This window comes from Schistocerca americana, chromosome 2 (assembly GCF_021461395.2).
Source record: "Schistocerca americana isolate TAMUIC-IGC-003095 chromosome 2, iqSchAmer2.1, whole genome shotgun sequence".
NCBI classification, from domain to species: domain Eukaryota; kingdom Metazoa; phylum Arthropoda; class Insecta; order Orthoptera; family Acrididae; genus Schistocerca; species Schistocerca americana.
The window spans coordinates 433,251,932-433,272,126 of NC_060120.1; the positions used below are offsets into that span (position 1 = coordinate 433,251,932).

Below are 20,195 nucleotides of genomic sequence, written 5' to 3' on the forward strand. Positions count from 1 at the left end.
TGAACAAGCTAAAAGGAAATCCTGTGAAAGCAATGGCATTGAAGAAGTGGATCGAGGAAACAGTATTGATTTATCTAAAAAAATTTCAGAGTATAAATCTAAATGGGATCTCCACCCCACATTTTTCTTAAGGTGTATCTATTTTCTGAAACCAGTGGTGCGTGTGTTAATTCATAATGGGGACACAGAAAACCATTTCAGATGCAGTTTCCTCACAAAGAACAGTGACAAAACAACCAAAAGACATTTATAAACAAAGAAAGAAAGGAAGGAGAATATGCTTAGAAATCATCAACTTGGATTGGTAAATTGTAAGTGCAAAATTAGATTATACACTAGCTACTATACTATAAAATAAAAATAGATAAGGTTGGAGTTGATAGTGGAAGGGAATTTCTATGACTACATTATGAATTATGAAGAGCCAAACCACCTAATAGACGGAAAGTGGAGTAGAAACAATGATCAGCAAGTCAATGGTAGACCAGGTTGCCTAAAGGTGGTATATAATTACAGAGCCAACCACAAGCATGGCTGTAGAAGAAGATATGCATATACAGAGAGCAGCATTAGAAGTCCAGCTACGATAATGATACAAACAGCAATAAAAATAACAGTTGCAACAATTATTGGGTAAGTTCATGCTGGACTAGCAACACCAGGTTTCAGCCAGAGTCTAAACCAATTAAACAGGAGTATTAGTTGCCGTAGAGCTAACACAGAGGAGTAAGCTTTTATATTTTTTTGAAAGGTAGGACAGGCATTTTTTCAGGTGAATTGTAGAGCTATTTGGAGTGGGTCACCAGGAAGGAAATGAGGAAGTAGCAGAGTATTATGTACCCCTTTTCCTAGACTTCTCCAGTCCTTTTCCTTCGATTTTTTATCTATCCAATTAAATTATTTTGTCAAAAATTGATTGTTTTCGTGGTTACACACACACACACACACACACACACACACACACACACCCTAAAGAAGCTAGTATAGGCATGTGTATTCAAATACAGAGATACGTAAACACGCAGAATATGGCACTGTGGTCTGCAATGCCTGTATAAGACAATAAGTGTGTGGCACAGTTCTTAGATCGGTTAACAAGATTTAAGTGAGTTTGAATGTGGTGTTATAGTCGGCACATGAGGAATGGGACACAGCACGTCCAAGGTAGCGATGAAGTGGGGATTTTATAGTACGACCATTTCACGAGTGTACCATGAATATTAAGAGTCTGGTAAAACAACATATCTCTGACACTGCTGTGGCAGGAAAAAGATCCTGCAAGAATGGGACGAATGAAGACTGAAGAGAATCATTCAACATGATAGAAGTGCAACCTTTCCACAAATTGCTACATATTTCAATGCTGGGCCATCAACAAGTGTCAGCATGTGAACCATTAAACGAAACATTATCAATATGGGCTTTCAGTGCCGAAGGCACACTCGTGTACCCTTGATGACCACACGACACAGATTTACGCATCATCTGGCCTTATCAACATCGACATAAGCCTGTTGAAAACTGGAAGCATGTTGCCTGGTTGGACGCATCTCATTTCAAATTGTATCGAGTGGATGGATGTGTATGGGTATGGATACATCCTCATGAATCCATGGACCCTGCATGTCAGCAGGGGACTGTGCAAGCCGGTGTGATAGTGTGGGGTGTGTGCAGTTGGAGTGATATGGGACTCCTGATACTTCTAGAAACGACTCTGACAGCTGACACATACATAAGCATCCTGTGTGAACACCTGCATCCATGAATGTCCATTGTGCATTTTGATGGACTTGGCCAATTCCAGCAGTAAAACACGACACTTCACATGTCCAGAATTGCTACAGAGTGGCTCCAGGAAATCTCTTCTGAGTTTAAACACTTCCACTGGCCACCAAACTCCCCAGACATGAAATTTAGTGAGCATATCTGAGATGCCTTGCAATGAGCTGTCCAGAAGAGATCTGCACCCATTTGTAGTCTTACAGATTTATGGACAGCCCTTCAAGATTCATCGCGTCAATTCCCTCCAGCACTACTTCAGACATCAGTAGAGTCCATGCCACATCGTGTTGTGGGACTTCTGCATGCTCGCAGGGGCCCTACACAAAATTAGGGAGGTGTACCAGTTTCTGTGTGTGTGTGTGTGTGTGTGTGTGTGTGTGTGTGTGTGTGTAATTGATTAATAGCTCCTTAAGATTTTTTAGCCCAAGGTCTCCACGGAATATTTTTACATTTTAGTAATGAATGGTTTTATAAAGGGATATTGTACTACAAAGTGAGGACTTATTATATATTACCGTTGGTTGGTGTATAATTGTATGGTGGTTAATGAAAACTAGAATGGAGTGTAATTGCTCCCTACTTACTTGTCCTACTTGTGGGAAACCAGAATCGAGTAAAAGCTCAATACAACCTCCTTAGATTCGAGTTAGTATGCAAAAATAATGGTATGTCTAAACATAACCTCTATGTCAAGTAGAGAAAGTGGAAGAAAAAACTTTCACAATATTATCAACTTAAAATCTGATAAATAAAAAAAATTAAGTTTGCTAATAGCTATATAAAACTGACAAGACAAATCAACTGATATCCTGATTACTTTCAAGAACAGATCTACATCAAAATGTGACTGAACATAAGCTCAATGCATCATAAAAGTAGTAAGATTGTCGAAACAAGATAATAGGCAAATTTGCCCAGAATGTTTGGATATTCAGAGTATTAATGACTATTCAGCCTAAAGACTGGAATGTTATATAACTAGGATTAGATAATATATGCCACGCCTTCATGGTTTTCATTTTACTTTTGAAATTTAAAGAAGAGAGATGCGTTGGGGTATAAAAAAACATACATGATGGAGTTGCCTTTAATATTGATGTTGATTAGTTATGTTTTTCTTTTGAAGATGATGAGATCATGTGTGTAAGATGGGGAATATGAAGTGTAACATATCACTTTCTAAAAATGGTAAGGTACGACCTTCATCTCTACCAACAAATGCTGATCATCATTTCCACATAGGAACTCCACTAAGTGTGTACTAAATGTAAATATGCATATTGTCCACACATTCGTTTATACGTGCGTGAAATCGAAAGGCTGGATGCAGTATTTCTGCAAGATTATGTGTCTCCGACAGCTGTTTACCGCCACTCGCCACATGCTGGTTCAAAAATGGTTCAAATGGCTCTTAGCATTATGGGACTTAACATCTAAGGTCATCAGTCCCCTAGAACTTAGAACTACTTAAACCTAACTAACCTAAGGTCATCACACACATCCATGCCCGAGGCAGGGTTCGAATCTGCGGTCGTAGCAGTCGCGCGGTTCCGGACTGAAGCGCCTAGAACCGCTCGGTCACAGCGGCCGGCCCACATGCTGGTTTGGGGGTTACTCCATGGAGGTGCGAACACACAGCACTGCAGATTGCTAAAGCTCATGACAGTAAGAAGGATAACGTCACAAGGACAGTGGAAGTTTCATTCTGTCCCTAGCCCATGAAGTGGAAAGAGAGTTCAGTTAATGTAATGACTGTTAATGTTTATTGAGGAGAATGTATCAAAATAATTGTTCCCTGTTGTCTTACTCAGTTAAAATATGTTTCATGGAAAAGCTATATTTTGTATTTCCTGGATTCGAGATATAGTTTGGACTTAAGTTTTCAGCCTAAAGCTTTCACTCTGTGGAAACGAAGTCAACAAGAAGAATAAGTATGGTACACAAGCATAGCAAAGCAAAAGTATTAAGGTTCCAGTGCTCTTTCACCTCTCAGATTTAATCTAGCTACAGTTAGGTCAGGCAGAACACAGGTAACACTCCAGGCTTCACCATTTGCAGATAAGGTTGTTATTGATCACATAAGGGCCCTGGTGATGCAGGATAGGTGAATCACAATCAGAGCACTTGCAGATGAGATTAAAATTAGTTTTGATCCATCCATTCCATTCCATTTTGATGGAACATTTGGACCTCATGAGAATGTCAAAAAAATTTGTGCCAAAGTTGCTAACTACTGAGCAGGGGCCATTTTGGAGATTGCACAGAACATGCTGGATAGTGTGAACAACTTCCTTAACATTAACACAATGACAACTGGTGATTAGTCCTGGTTTTATGGGTATACCCTAGAATCCAAGTTTCAGTCATCACAATGGAAGCACACTTCATCTCCAAGACCCAAAAAAGCAAGGCAGGTCTTCAACATTATGAAAGTCATGCTGATTGTCTTTGTTAACTCCAATGGCATGGTCCATCATGAGTACATCACAGAAGATATTAATGTCAATAAGGAGCACTGGTAAGGGGTTCTGCTTTGCCTTCGTAAAGGAGTGAGACGCAAACGCGTGAACTTGTAGGCAGCAGGCGGTTGGCACCTTTATCTGATAATGCACCCACTCATAGTTCAAAATTCGTTCAGAGTTTTTTGGCCAAACACAACATGGCTGTGGTTTGTCAGCCTCCCTATTCCCCTGAGCTAATACCAAGTGACTTCTGGCTTTTCCCTCAACTGAAAAATACTCTGAAAGTGACCAGATTTCAGAAAGGAAAGACATTATTCAGAATTCAACAGAGCAGCTGCAAACCAAACCAAAAGAGGCTTTCCAGTGACACTTCCAGCAGTGGCAGCAGCGCTGGGAGAGGTGTATGGAAACTGAAGGAACTACTTTGATGGTGCCCAGTGTCTAACAATTGTATCTGTATAAAGACTGATTTTAGAAATAAAAGTCACATACTTTTTGAACAGTTGTTGTACAAATAATCCAATACAATCATACAAAAAGAGTTAGTCACTATAATAGTATATCTATCAGCAGGCCACAGATAAACAGTCAGCATTACTTTACCCATCTGTTTATTCCCTTCTTCTTTTTTTGGAAGAGGGGGTTGTGGAGGGTGATGGGGAGAGGGCTTACGTCATTGCCATCTAACTGCCTTGGAGTGTTATTTTCAGTCTAAAACAACATAAAAAATTTTCAATGTATCGTTACACTTTGAGATAATAGCTCCAGTGGCCCCAAAAAATTTGTCCACGTTCTGCTTTGGTGGCTCCCGGAAGCTGAACCACCCGTGTCAAGGGGCAACAGACTGCCAGCTAGGGGGAAATGCTGAAGCTGAAAGTGTTGTAGCAAACAAGGAAGCTATCACAGCATGGAGGAACAAACAAGTGCCCAAGACTCAGAGCGAGGCATAATGACATCACGGAATCCAAGAGATACCGTCATACTAGTGACAATGCAGAGTTTCGTTAGTAAGGATAGGTACGATGCAGCTTTAAGTATTTAGGTGTTGAGCCAGCAGAAAAAAAAACCTTTGAATGGTGAAGTACCAAAAGGTTGAAGTCATTAGGAGAGATGACAGCAAAGAAAGAACCAGGACACATGATGTCATAGCCATCCCCAATGCTGCAGAGTGCACAGGTAGCACCAACAAAAATACCTCACCCTTCCTTAACTGTCTCACTGCTGATTGTCGAGTGCTGATCACTGACTGCCTAGTGCATAGTCTCAGTCCTTGTGTTAGCTGCACCTATACAGTGTGTGAGGAGGCTATGGATGTCGACACTTGACACGCCTAGCTCTATCAAATCATCTGTGGAACCGCGAGTCCAGTTCGAAATGCAATGTTTCTGCTGCCAGCTACAAGGCCATCTTCTGAGGCCCCACTGTTGCGGTGCAGAGGCCGCCGTCATTCTGCAGTCTTGATGGAGGCTTGACCTGTTTGATACGGACACCGCCCGTAATCCGCCTTTGAGTGGATGTGCACTGCTGCTGCTTATCCCATTCCTGAGGTAGACACTAATGCTGCTGGCTCCTGTCTGAAATTGGGGCCAAGAGCTGCCCCTGTGAGTCAGGGAATACTTCAGGTGGACCTGGGTCGAGACTCCAGAGTGTAAATCTTCAATGTCCATGAAAGCACTTTGGAGATCGATATGGAGGCCGCTGAATTCTGCAGGTCGACGGCCGCCTACGACGTTGCAGCTGCCACCCAACGTTTCGATGCATCGGCGATACTGTGAGTCAATTGTACGCCACTATTCTATTGCAGATGGTGCACTACTCTGCCTGCCTGGCCGAGGTGTGGCACTTTTGTAGACAAACCATTACCTCCCGATAAATGTGTATTTGGCAATTATGTTTTCTTGATGTTCTCAAGTGTAGTTAGAATCTTACCAACACATTCTGCCTCTCTCTCCCTAACAACTGTAGAAGTGTGGATCCAAATCCCTGTATCAGCTGTCAGCAAGTGGTTGCCAATGGTGAAGACATTTATGTCTGGTGCCACACCCACACATCTAGGACAACAGCAGCCGACTGTCTACACAGCCCTAATGTTAGGTCAACAGCTACGAGCTGAAGTTCGTAAAATGTGGTGTGGGATATGACAGATGTTTGTTTGCTTTCTTGTTCTGTATTTTACCTTCACAGTTCATTACAATTGTTGTTTGTTAGACTGCAGGACCCTAGACTAGTTTCAGTTCGGCAGGAACACTAGAGATGTTTACTTGCAGCCAGTGAGGTATCTGTACGGTAATTTATCTGTGCATGACTTGCCATGTGTTCAAGATGTGTAAACTATCTGTGGTGCACGTAGAAAGGTTGGTCACGATTCTGCGTGCACAGGATCTCCTTGGGCTATGATACAGTCCTTTTCTTCTTCTTGCCTATTGTGTATGTAGTTTCCTTCTTTTTGGGTATAACAGCAGACAGAGTTTACACAAATTCCGGAAATGCGAGCAGTGACTGAATGTAACATTGGAGGCTTTGAAGGGAAAGATACCTGCGTTGTTAAATATTACAGTGCTATAGGGGCAAGACAATGAAGCATTGCTTAGGAGAATAGAGGAATTCAGGACAAAATAAAACTGTCTTGAGCACACCCACCCCTTCCATCGACACCGCAGCAGCTCACCTCACAGTGTACTTTTCAGGGAAAGTGCCCCGACCTTATTATTTTTATTAGTGATGTAAAGGCTGCCACCAAATTGGGAAAACAGTCAAAAGGAATGTCATGAATATGGCTAGATTAAGCTTAGTGAGTTATGTAAAAATGAACATTATGTACCAAGAGATCCTTAGTACCCAAACGTTTGATGAACTGGCTAATGGCCTAATAGTAGCAGAACAGCATGATGGACTATTGCAGAAGTATGGCAAATCAATGGAATCCTTCTCTGTAAAGAATTGGAAACTAAACTCGCAACTGTATGAACTAACACAGAATGAGGAAGCTGATAGAGTGATTATGCATGAGGCAGAGAGTAAGGCTCTAGATTCTTTTTCTTTTCTTTTTTTCCTTTTTTTTACAAGGTATTTCTGCTGATATGTCAAGGAGAGTCAGAATGGAGAACTCAAGTGACTTATTTGCTCCAATTAGGATTGTTATACCAGTGGAGGAGATCGATATTGCTACATAATGACAGAGTGATAGCGATGTCCTTTCTTCCGAGGTGAAGTGCTTTAGATGTGGGCAATGGGCCACATCAGGAAACAATACCATCAGCCCAAATGTTATAAATGTGGAGAGGTGAGCCATAAAGCATATGATGGTCGAAAGAAAGCATGGGACAAGCAACGTCCTAATAATCGCTCGTTAAACGGGAATGGGAGTACCTCATCCACCAGACGTCATTCTCACTAGAACACAAACTGCAGAAACGTATGCACAGTCAGAGTGTTGTTTTCTAGGAAAAGCAAATGGTACAGAGCATTGATTTCTGGTGGAGACAGGGGCTTGCGTGTCAGTAGTTGGTCTGGATCTCTTGCGCAGAAAGAGACTCGGTCACAATGGTATAGGTTATGCGGAGTAGGTGAAGTCATTGGGGACAACGCTGCTCAGTTTTAACGTGAGAAATAAGAGTTTTAGACAGCATGTAGAAATGCTGCCGTGTGTTGGTGAGGTATGTTGTACAATCCTGAGACTTGAATTTCTTGCTAAACATCACACAAAAATTGACTTTTTGTAGCGTACAATTGAATTTGGTGGGACATTGTTTCCACTAGGGGCAGCAGCGACGTATTACACTGTCCCAAGGTTCACCAATCATGATGGCAGCACAAAATAAATTGTGGACACAGACACTAAAGATCAATTTTTATGACGCTATACCACAAGGTAAAGGGAAGTTGATCTGAGTGAGCATAAATATGGAACGACCAAAGGATTTGTTGTATATTGTAAAGCAATAAGAAACTACTGAAGAATTGGATATGTCACACTGTTTTATATGCAGAAGTATAGTAAGTGTCAGCGATGTGGACAGAGGCTTTATGGTTCCGGTCAGTCTTGAACATTTTGGCAACGACAAAATGAATCTGCCAAAGGGTTTACTAATTGCTAATTTGCATGGTTTGGAGAAAGATAATCTTGACATATCAAGTCAGGACCTCTGCCACAAGCAGACCATCAATGCATCTGCATTACGTGAGAAAGTGGAACATTTACAGGGAAGCTTCGTTACTGTGGTTCATGGATTTGTTTAGTATGAGTGGCCAATCACCAGCACGACAGTAACAGGGAATAATGCTACAGTGTACAAGAACCCACATTGAGTTCCGACGTGTATACAACAGGTAATGAAAGAATTTATCGACTAGCAGCTAGCTGATAGTATTGTTAGGTATATTGATCGTCTTTGGGGGGCAGCGGTAATTTTGGTCCTGAAAAAGTCACAATACAGCACTAAAAAATACAGATTTTGCTGTGACTACTGATACCTTTATGAACAAAAAATCACCGATACATATCTGATAACAAATGTAACAGTGGCTCTTGACAACTTGGGTCGGTGTAACTTCTCCTCCACAACATATTTAAGGAGTGGATATTATCAAATAGAAGTAGCGCCAGAGGTGCAAGCAAAGACGGCTTTTCTGTCTTGAGAGATCATTTTCAATATCATTGAATGCCATTTGGACTCAGGAATGCACCCACCACCTTTCAGAGATTATTGTTGGATGGTGTACTTTGGGGACTGAAACCAAAACAATGTATGATCTATCTGGATGACAAATTACATTATCGTAGAACACGGAAGAGCATTTACAATGACTGGAGGAGGTATTCAAAAGGCTGAGAACAGCATGAGTAACGCTAAGCATCGATAAATGTAGTTTTGTAGCAACGGAAGTAAATTATCTTGAGCATACAATTAGCAAGGAAGGAGTGAGAACAGATCCACGTTTGGTCTTAGCCGTTCAGAATTTTTCGCCATCAAAGACAGTTAAACAGTAGCAGAGTTCTGTCGGTATCTGCAATCGTCGTCATCGATTCTTAAAGGACTTCGCTGAAATTGCCAGATCTTTGAACTGCTTGATAAGGAGCAAAAGCTGAATGGTCTACTGAACATCAGAAGGTGTTTCATACGTAAAAGGCGAGCTCTGACATCGGACTCAGTTTTGATATTCCCCAATTTTGAAAAAAAGATATTATTCTGTTTCATAGTGCGAGTAATGTGGTTCTTGGATGTGTTCTGGGTCAGAATAAAAGTGGTACACAGCATTTTGTGGCGTACACATCCCGCGGAACAAACAGGAGAAAAATGATCCCACGACTGAGGAGGAGATGCTATCAGTAATCAATGGTATTATATTACTCCGTTATTTTTATAGCCAAAAGTTTATGGTACTGATAGATTATGCTTCTCTCAAATGGTTATTAGTAGAGACCGGATTATGTGCATTTGCATGTTGCATATTTGGCACATTTTCACTGGTTATTGCATATTTTAACTAAAAACTAGTGACGATGCGTATTTTCACTCCATGTATATAATATTTTAAAAATTTAGGCTGGCGGTCCCTAGCTCGATCTAGTTTCAATGTCTCAGGGCTTAGAACTGCATGCAATCGCTAACCGAGAGGCCACTGCCCAGCAAAATCATTACAAAAGAGGAACAGGGACAGGCAAAGTCAATGCTTGTGCTCCAGCACCCGCGCCCCCAGTTAATCCCCTCTGCTGTCATACCGTACGCGTCAACAACAATTAAATTAAACTACGCAAGGTTTTAGTCGCACTTCCATTGTTTCAGTTTAGCTTTATATTTACTTGTACACAGTTGAACGTGTTTAAGATGGGTAGTGTGTAACATGTGCGCCATGTCGCCTGAAAAAAGAAACGTTGTTTTGTGGAAAGCTGACCATCCTGGTACATTTACATATGACGGAATCGTTTTGTTTTATCGAGTTTGCGAGAAAAGCATTTCGTGAAGGAAAAAAAAAACTTTCAAATAGACCGGCATGTGAAGACAAGTCTTCATATCGCAGGAATCCAGAAAAAAGGACCACGACAATGATTTCTGACAACAGCAAGTTGCAGTAGCAGGGATTTGTCCAAATGTAATGAAAAAAGTCTATGTGAAGCAGTCATTGCAGGCAATATTCCTCTTCACAAACTTACAAACCGTATACTTAAAGGCGTCCTGTGCAAATACTGCATAAATCAAAATATACCAGATGAATCAGCATTGCGTAAAAATTCCGTACCGACAATTTACGTAAATGTGCTGGAAGAAATACGGACATTTGTGGCCGTTACATTGCAAATGTAATGGTTGGTGCTTTAAAAGAAGAGCCTTCTTCCTATTTGGTGACTTGCAAAGAACTTGAAACCGTAAATCATTCTACAATTGCCAGATTTATGAATGAGGGTATTAGAAAAACATTTCCAGAATCTTCTGCAGATGAAAGGGTGTTTGTGTTTATTTCAGATGCTGTTCCCTATATGATCAAAGAAGGAAGAGCCCTCCGAGTATTTTGTACCAATTTGATTCAAGTGATGTGCTTTGCTCATGAAGTACATCGATTTGTTGAAGATGTATGTTCCACTTTTCTGAAAGTAAATAAACTAATTTCATCCACAAAGAAAGTGTTTGTAAAGATTCCTGCTCGCATCAAGACCTACAAAGAAAAGCTACCAAATGTGCCTTTACCTGCTGAACCAGTGGTAACTCGTTGGGGTATGCGGGTCAAAGATGTGTTGCTTCACAATGAACATTTCGATGCCATTAGAGGTGTAGTAAACGGCATCAATAGTGCAGAGGCTTTGGCAGTTTGCCAATGCAAGGAAGCTTTTATTGATTCTGGTATTAGAAAAGACACTGCTGTGATTAGCACTCATTTTTCCCATGTATCTGCAAGTATTAAAAAGCTTGAAACTCAAGGTTCAGCTTTGAATGAATCTATCAAGTTAATGAATAAAATTATTCTAGTGAACTCCATATTGCAGAAGGTATTCTCAAGAAAACGTAAAGAAAACTTTGTCAACATTTTAAATAATAACCCAGGCTTTGAACTGTAGTGCCAAATTATAGTTTTACTAATGGGACTGGTGAATTTACCAGAAACAATAAGTGCCAACGTAGCACCCACATTCAAATACTGCCCAGTTACCTCAGTTGATGTGGAACCCCAGTTACCTCAGTTGATGTGGAACGGTCCTTTTCTGCTTATAAAAATGTTTTGAGTGATCGAAGACACAATCTTACTACCGAACATTGGGAACAGTACTTGGCTGTTTATCTTTACAATAGCAGAAAAATGTAAAATAAATTGCAAATGATGCTTTGGTCCAATAGTATTAATGCTATTCAAATAATTCATGATTGTATGTTGTTTTTCAAATAAAATATTATGGAGTTTTTGTGTGTGTCCCTTTGTGTGCGATATCTCGATGTTGGTCCTGTACATATTGATTGTTTCACTGTGACTCATGTCGCATCCACTTGTTACAGACAATAGCAAAGAAGGAAGAATTCTTGAAACGCGATATGCGTCCCCATTTTGCATATTTTTAGAAAATAATCCCAGAAAGGCCCCCTTCCTAACCTCTACCAGAAAGTATTCAGAAAATGATATGAGCATTCTGAATGTACCGATTTTTTGCATGGCCAGAGCTCTTCCTCGTAATTGATATGCACAGATTCGACTTTGAGATATAATGCACACAGTAACTAGCATGTTTTTTTTATTATTTGATTATGAGATAATACACAAACCAAAACAGAAAAATTACATTTCTGCACACACTGGGCAGGAGCATTAATGAATGGCTAAAGGCTCAAACTACTGATTCTGACTGCCAACAGTTCATGCCGCAACCTCAGTTTGTGATGAATGATGGCTTGCTGTGCAAAACAACAAACTGTTTCTTATGAGTGGTAGTACCCACAGCTTTCCGGAACAAAGTCTTGGCACAAGCACATGACCATATGTTGTCACGCCATGGTGGGCAAAGAGCAACTGGCAGACGAATTGCTGAAAAATTTTGGTGGTGGACTAGAAAATGAGATGTTGAGCAATATGTCAGGAACTGTGTAACTTGTGCGCAATGAGCTGATGTTAGCTACCCAACAATTCCATTACAACATCTACCGGAAGCACCTAACCCATCTGATATGGTTGGACTGGACGTTTGAGGCCTGTCAAATAAAACACCAGCAGAAAATAAATACATACTGACTATAAGTGGCCATTTCTCACATTATATAGTAATGGTTGCAACTCCTGACCAAAAAGTGACTGTAGTTGCTCAAGCTTTAGTAAATAATTGGTTGCTCACATTTGGAATTCCAGACATGTTAATTACAGACCAGGGTACCAATTTCACATCTGACCTTCGGAAGCAATTGTGTCCATTGCTCCAAATTTGCAAGCTGCGAAATAAATCCCTTCCACCCTCAAGCCAATGTAAAAACAGAGGGAGTTCATCACAAAATTTCGAAGATGTTGAACGAGTATGTTAGCAGTAATCATGAAAACTAGGACGTATATTTAAATTTTGTGACTGCTGTGTACAATTCTAAAATCCATACAGCTACTGGTCTTTTGCCATGAGGTAATAAATGAGAAAAAAAAAAAAAAACATTCATCTTTCTACATGTTTAAGTCGAAGCTTGGATATGACATCAAATACATAAAAAAGTTTTCTAAGAAATTCTGAGACATTTTGCGAGTAAAATGCACAAATGTAAAGCCTTAGAACAACAAGGGCAGACAGGAAATGTGTAGGGAAGTTACGGCGATACAGGGTTGGCCGACAGGTATTAGTAATGAACCTATACACACGAAAAGGCAAAACAAAAAATTCCTTGCCCAATACCCATATCAAGTGCTGGAAATGATATCACCTGTCAGTGTTAAAATACAGATGCCAATGAAAACTTTGATTATTCACATGGGATGTATTAAGCCTTTTAAGGAAGCTGTCAGTGGAATTGCCACAGATACCAGCAGCACCCGCAGTACAGAATGAGCCTTGTGGAACAAAGAAGAAACAGATGACTGATGATAGGAGTAAGTCTGAAATGCCTTATGTCCTTAGATCACATTGACAGATAACATTTGGGATTGTTATTTGCCTGTATTGCAGTTTGTTTGTTCTTGTGTAGATTATTAAGAAGTCATCCAGTTTTATTTTGTTCTATTTGTAGTATTTGCAGAGTGCATGTTTTAAGTTTTCCCCATCAAGGGATTGATGCAATGTTGTTTTTGTATTTGGGGATATAGTTTTGTTTGGATAATCTCACCTTCTGAAGAGAGGGGGATACAGTGACAATATTTTCTTTCTTTCAGGTGGCACACCAAAATGGATACAGGCATGGACCAAAGATGCATTAATGATTTCAGAGCAAAGAGATGGCTTTGCTCTCATTTCATTGAGAAACCTACAGAGGCGCCAGAGGGAAAGTCTTACAATGTGTCTAAGTAGGATGATACAGAGTAGTGTACAGACATGTAAGATACAGTTATTTCTGGGAAAAACTAAAGTAAGTGAACGTCAAAGGGAAGTACTTAAATACCATATCCACATTTCCAAGAATAGGCTCCACTGGGTCTACTCAGTTTTTTCACCAGTAATAGTCATAGTAAACTGTTCTGAACACGGGAAACCAGCAGGTACAAACAGAGTGGAATTACAGGATAGTGGTATAATAATAAACAGTACGATTTGTAGCTTAGCAGGCATGACATTTCCCCTACCACCTATGATCGCTGGTGTGCCCACACTTAAGTGGAAACAACCTAAATTGTACTGGCCTGGGAAGCAGCTACACAAAACTTAACATTCCTAGATAATATCCTGAATCCAGACATTCTACACTCACTAAACGAACAAGTAGCACTACTAAGGAAGAGTTACAGCCGAACAAATGTTCCAGCACATAAAGGAATACGCAAAAATAGCCATCATAGTATCACAACTATAAGTGGACATCTACCAGTGCTGTAGTGGTTCTGATTGTGGTTGGCGTAATCTACTTCTGTTTTAAACAAAAGTAAGTGCATTGCTCAGATTTATCTGAGCAGATATCCATTAATTGGTTTCTAAATAAAGATCAGTCATAGCGATGGAATTATATGGAAACTAATGAAAAGAACCTCTAATTATATGAATGATTGTGTTTGAATATCACGTAAATTAGTTGTATGGTACTGGAAGAATGACTGAAGTTATATAATGTGCAGCTACTGGTACAAAACATAGGATGAGTTTATTACGAGTACTCCAAACTGAAAAATTCGAGACAAATTTTCTGAAGGGAGGGGGAGATGTTACTCCCCAGGATAGTATCCCCAGCAGACACTAAAAATTTGTCCATGTTCTACCTTGACAGTTCCCAGAAGGCAAACCACCTGTGTCAATCACCAGCAGACTGTCAACTAGGGGGAAATTCTGAACGAGTTGCAGCAAACACCAAGCTACCGCAGCATGGAGAAACGAACAAGTGTCCAGGTCTGTGAGCAAAGTATAATGACACCATGGTAGCTGAGAGAATACTGTCATATTAGTAACAAAGCAGAGCTTTGTAAGAAACGATAAGTACAACACAACTTTAAGTATTCAAGTGTCCAGCAGAAAAGGTGAATTTGTGAAAGTCAGAAGTTACTAGGAGAACTGGCAGCAAAGGGAAAACCAGGGCACATGATGTCATAGCCGTCCACACCATCACAGGGCAAACAGGTAGCACTAAAATAAATACCTCACCTTTCCTATCAAATGTCTCATTGCTGACTGCCGAGTTTTGATCAACTCCACAGAGTGTATTCTCAGTTCTTGTGTTAGTTTAGCTATACTGTGTGATGGAAGGCTATGGAGATCGACCTTCAGCACATCTAGCTGTTTCCAATTGTCCATGGAACGAGGAGTCTGGCTGGAAGGACGCTGTTGCTGCCAGCTGCACTGCGATCTTCTGAGGCCACACTGGTGGCATGTGGAGACTGCCACCACTCTGCAGGCATGCTCGAAACTTGACCTCCATGACCTGATTGCTGCTCATCATCCACCTTCGGGAGGATGAATGCCGCTGCTGTTTATCTTGTTCCTGTGGCAGAAACCGATGCTGCTAGCTCCTGTCTCCTAAACGGGGACTGACAGCCAACCCCTGGAAGGCAGTGAATACTTCAGGTGGACCTGGTTTGAGACTCTGGAGTGTAAATCTTTGAGGTCCATGAGAACATTTTGGAGATCGATTTGCAGGGCTAGAGGCCGATAGATTCCATGGGTTGATGTTGCAGCTGCCATCCAACTCTTCGCTCTGCCAGTAATATTGCGAGCTGATCGCACACCAGGATCTCCCTGCCTGCCCGGTTGAGGCATAGTGCTTTGGAAGACAATCCTTTATTACTTCCCAATAAATGTGTAACTGGGAATGATGTTTTCTTGGTGCTCTTGAATGCAATTAAGACCTTACCACCACATCCTGCCTGGCTCTCTCCTGATGACTATACGAGTCTGAGACTGAGCCCCTGTAATATGTTCCAACTTCACCAAATATCTTTCAGAAATGTATCTTTTATGCAGGTGCTTTTATTCCACAATATTAGAAGTAAAGAACAAAAAATACTCGAAAAATATTGTTGAACAAAATACTGCTCTCATTAATATGTATTTACCTTAATAGTACACACCATTTTCAGTTTATCTTAAAATAAAGATTTTACTAAATACAACTTTTATACAAACATTTATTTCATTGTGCTTAGTGATACAGTAGAAAGTCATCAACAAATTATACTTTTTCAGTCTAAGATGTTACATTTCACAGCTTCATCAGTGTAATACTATAGTTATTATTATTTACAATAGAGGCAACAATTAATAACACATTATCTTTGGTAAAACTTTGTGTAATAATACAACAACAACAGAGATAAAAACAAGTTTTTTTTTAGTTTTCAAGTGTTATATTACAAATAGAGATAACAGAAACAGCCTTATGGATTCAACTATATCATCAATTTGTCTTACGCCTTGGCACTTGCTTATTCCAACAAAAACTGTGTGATGCTTTTGACTTAGTCACATTATATATTAATCTGATAAATGAAGCTGCCTAGCTGAAGGATAATTACTTATATATTAATGTAACATTTCCTTCAATTATAGTCACTGAAACAGCACCATTCATTTTTCTCTCATTGCATTAACAAAATAAAGATATTTTTTGAAATTTGTAAGTTGTATACAAGGAATAAACACTTGAGTCTTCTGAAGCACTGCATTTTAAGTTACTGGAAGATGCACCGATTACACTGAAAATATCTGCAAAACTAAGTTGAGAAAATATTTAAACCAGACACAAAAAGAAATCTACTTCTACTATAATCCTCTTGCATATTTAGATTACACTGTCATGCAAAATAAATCACATCTGCATGAGTTATGTGCATCCTATATCTGAAATTCGTTGATAAGTTCTTCACAAAAAGTATTTCACTTAGTACAAAAATACTGTTACACAACCATAGAGAATCACTGTGTAATTTATGTCAATAAAGTTTACTGCTACCAATGGAGAGGAACGAGCAAAGTGTCAAAATGTAGGTACAACTACAACAATGCTTAAGCTGTGGAAAACAGCACAAGATTAGCCTATCATTCTAAGACAAACTTCTTCCTTCCTTGCCAACTAATGTTATAACAAGTCTTTCAGTTACAAGTAATTAATGAACAGGAATGCAGACAAAATTCTCCAGTAATTAGTATATAAATTTAATTTGTTAAATGTCTTACTGCAATAGACCCATTGTTACCGAGACATATTCCTATGTATTTTACTTCCTTATTGAATGCTGTCACTCCATTGTAAGAAGGGGATTGTGGAGTATCATCTATTGACTTTTACTGTTAACATTTAATGACTTCCCTCCATATACAAAATTATATAGGAGAGGAGGAAGAAAAGGAAGATATCGGAATATGGGACAGCATATTATACCTGTAATATACAGATTCAGAAAATTTATTTTATACCACAAAATGAATCTGTGCTGTTGTTGATGAGAAATGTAACAATAATTCCATAGTGCTATAATATATGTTGCCATAGATTTAGCTGACAACTATTTGATCATACTAATTATCACCAGTGCCTGCTGCTTATTATCACTTGCAATAATGGGACACATCACAACACTGTATAAATAATCTAAAACTCAGTGAGGCTTCTTTCAAATGTATACATTGCTATACTTTGGCTTGTTGACTAGATTTTATTCTTATAGGGAACATGGTTGTCATTTCCTACCAACAGCAAAAATTGCATGAAGAAGAGATCATTTCCACAGCACAAACATTCTTAACCACTTCACAAAAAGCAAGCTACTAGAAAAAATAGCCTTTATTGTTCTGGAGGCTGCACCTACATCATTGGGAGCACACTGTGGAAAAAAGTGATGAGAGGATCAAGAAAGTTAGACAAATTGTGGGACTCAGACTGAAAGATGAAAGGAGGGAGCAATGGAGGTGCAGTCACCAATTACTGTTCCAAAAATGTAGTCAGCTGTCAACCCCCGTGTTTTAAAAAAAATTAGCAACAATATAAGTTGCTATGAATACTGATACTGCAGTTGTTAAAATCATGAAAATTTCAGTTTTCATGCGATATACTGCTCATCAGTTTTATCATCATTATTCCTTTTGTTGATGATAGTCTCATACCTTTTATTCTCTGTGAAATACATCTCTATAAAACAGCAAAAAATGATGCAACTGGTGGATACTACTTACTGACATCAGATTTAAAAGATTAAAGATGGCTATAAAAACAATTACATAACATATGTTCCAGCATGGAACATATGTCCCAGCATGGAAAACAAATAATAATAATAATAATAATAAATGTTTGACTTTAAAATTCAGAAAGCTTGTGCTATTGTCCTTCAATGTGTAACAATCTTACCTGATACACTAATAAAATTATCCCTGAGGATTAAAACAAATAAACTTAGACATGCCAATAATACACGCATTAACTAATCATCACTTCTTCTTTTCTTCCAACAATACTTTCATTTTCACTACCTGTGCTTAATAAGAGATCTAATTTGTGAGAAGTGAAGCAGGATGACAGATTTCAATGTATCAAAGGGAAGTCTTATACAAGACTTTGACCTAAGGAGGTTCAACAGGTTCTGGTATTTCCTCACAGCTTTTTCTGCGTGCACTAATCCTTTCACATCTGGGACAAGGTGCTGGAGACCAGCAGGCCGAATGGAAACAGGATCCACAGTTACCACATCGAGTCACTGTTCCAAGCTGCCAAGGAAAGATTACATCGTGTGCTGCATGGCACAGCTCACACACAAATCCACGTGCCTGACATAGCTGTAACAGATTTTACTAGGTTAGTAATCCAGTATCTCACAATGAATCAGTTAGATAAATGCCGAGTATTAATTTTATCAAATAAAAGAGGCTCTAAACCTAGCAATATTAAAACAAATAAAACAGTTATGGCTCTACATTCCTAGAAACTATATGTAAGTTGAAATTTCCTGGTAGATTAAAACTGTGTGCCAGACTGAGACTCTAACTCAAGACTTTTGCTTTTTGCAGGCAAATGCTCTCACCAGCGAGCAACTCAAGCACGACCTGTCTTCACAGCTTTACTTATGATAGTATTTAGTCTCCTACCTTCCAAACAGGTCATGAGTCATGCTTGGGTAGCTCACGGGTAGAGCCCTTGCCCACGAAAGGCAAAGGTTCCGAGTTTGAGTCTCGGTCTGGAACGCAGGTTTGATCTGCCAGGAAGTTTTGTATCAGCACATACTGCGGAGTAACGTACCTCCATTTCCTTATAGAAAGATTCCAAAGTTGCACAGTACCATATTTTATGGACTACAAGATACTACAGACTGTAAGACACACCTTAATTTTTAAGTAATTTTTTAAAAAGTAACATTTTTTACCATTTTATTATTAGATTGCAAAACTAGACTAAAAAAAATTTCTTAATTTATAAAACCAAACGGAGCTTTAAAATTCCTGAAAATCATTATCTGAACTTACTTCTTCTTCTTCCTCCTATTGCTCTTCATCATCACTGTTGTCCTCTTCATGTATAAGATGGTCTTCATTGCCATCGAAAGCATTACTTATGCTGCACTTCTTGAAAGATTCAACAATAATTTCTTCTCTCATTCTAAACCACGGTCATTTTATCCACTGACACACTTGTTTGATTGTAGGTTGTTTTAAAACTCCATTTGGTGTGAATTCATGTTTGGTTTCATCCATCATCCATTTGTTCCATTCCTCTCTCATATACACTATAAATGGCTTATTTATCAAGACATCAAGAAGTTGAAGTTATGAAGCAAGTCCTCGTGAAGCAACAGCGAACTCTGTATTTATTTCCCGGTCCCAATTTCTCTTTCACAGAATTTTTCAAATGACTTCTAAACCGATCTAGCACAAGAAGAGAACTCGTCAATAAATCACATTTTCTTCTCGCCCACATTCTGTTAATCAACAATTTTGTACCAGCCTCATCCATCCAATCCTTGTCATGAATGTGAACACCACCACCTGGTGATATTTGAGAAGGTTTTGGCATTGTTTTGCGCTTGAAAATGATCAGTGGATTAAGTTTAGTACTGTCACAGCTCAACATGAAAGTACAGCAGTGTAGTGCATTTTTTCATGTCCACTTGTTTTTATAGGTATAGTTCAGCACCCTTCATAGCAACAGTTTTGTTACTCTGCACATCAAATGTCAGAGGAGTTTTGTTCATATTTGCTATTTGGCTTAGTTCACACTGGTTTTCTTTAGATGTTGAATAATACTGTGATGGAAATATAATACTTTTCTTCATGCTCTTCTGGCATTTTCTGAGATATTTTGGTTTTAGTTCGCATGCTAAGTCCATGACGTTTCATAAACCTGTAGCATCAGTGCACTGCTGCTGGCA

The 20,195-nt window shown here is 39.3% G+C and overlaps 1 protein-coding gene across 2 annotated transcripts in view; it reads right to left on the reverse strand.

Moving 5' to 3' along the window:
• Positions 1–15,927: 15,927 nt before the first annotated feature.
• Positions 15,928–20,195, reverse strand: part of LOC124590873 (run domain Beclin-1-interacting and cysteine-rich domain-containing protein) — a 209,883-nt gene continuing 205,615 nt past the window's right edge. The window contains exon 13 of one of the 2 annotated variants that reach the window (XM_047131682.1): positions 15,928–18,609. In XM_047131682.1, coding sequence (XP_046987638.1) covers positions 18,397–18,609 — 213 coding nt within the window. In that variant the 3' untranslated portion in view covers positions 15,928–18,396. The remainder of the gene's footprint in view (positions 18,610–20,195) is intronic. The other variant, XM_047131681.1, reaches the window with a different exon arrangement.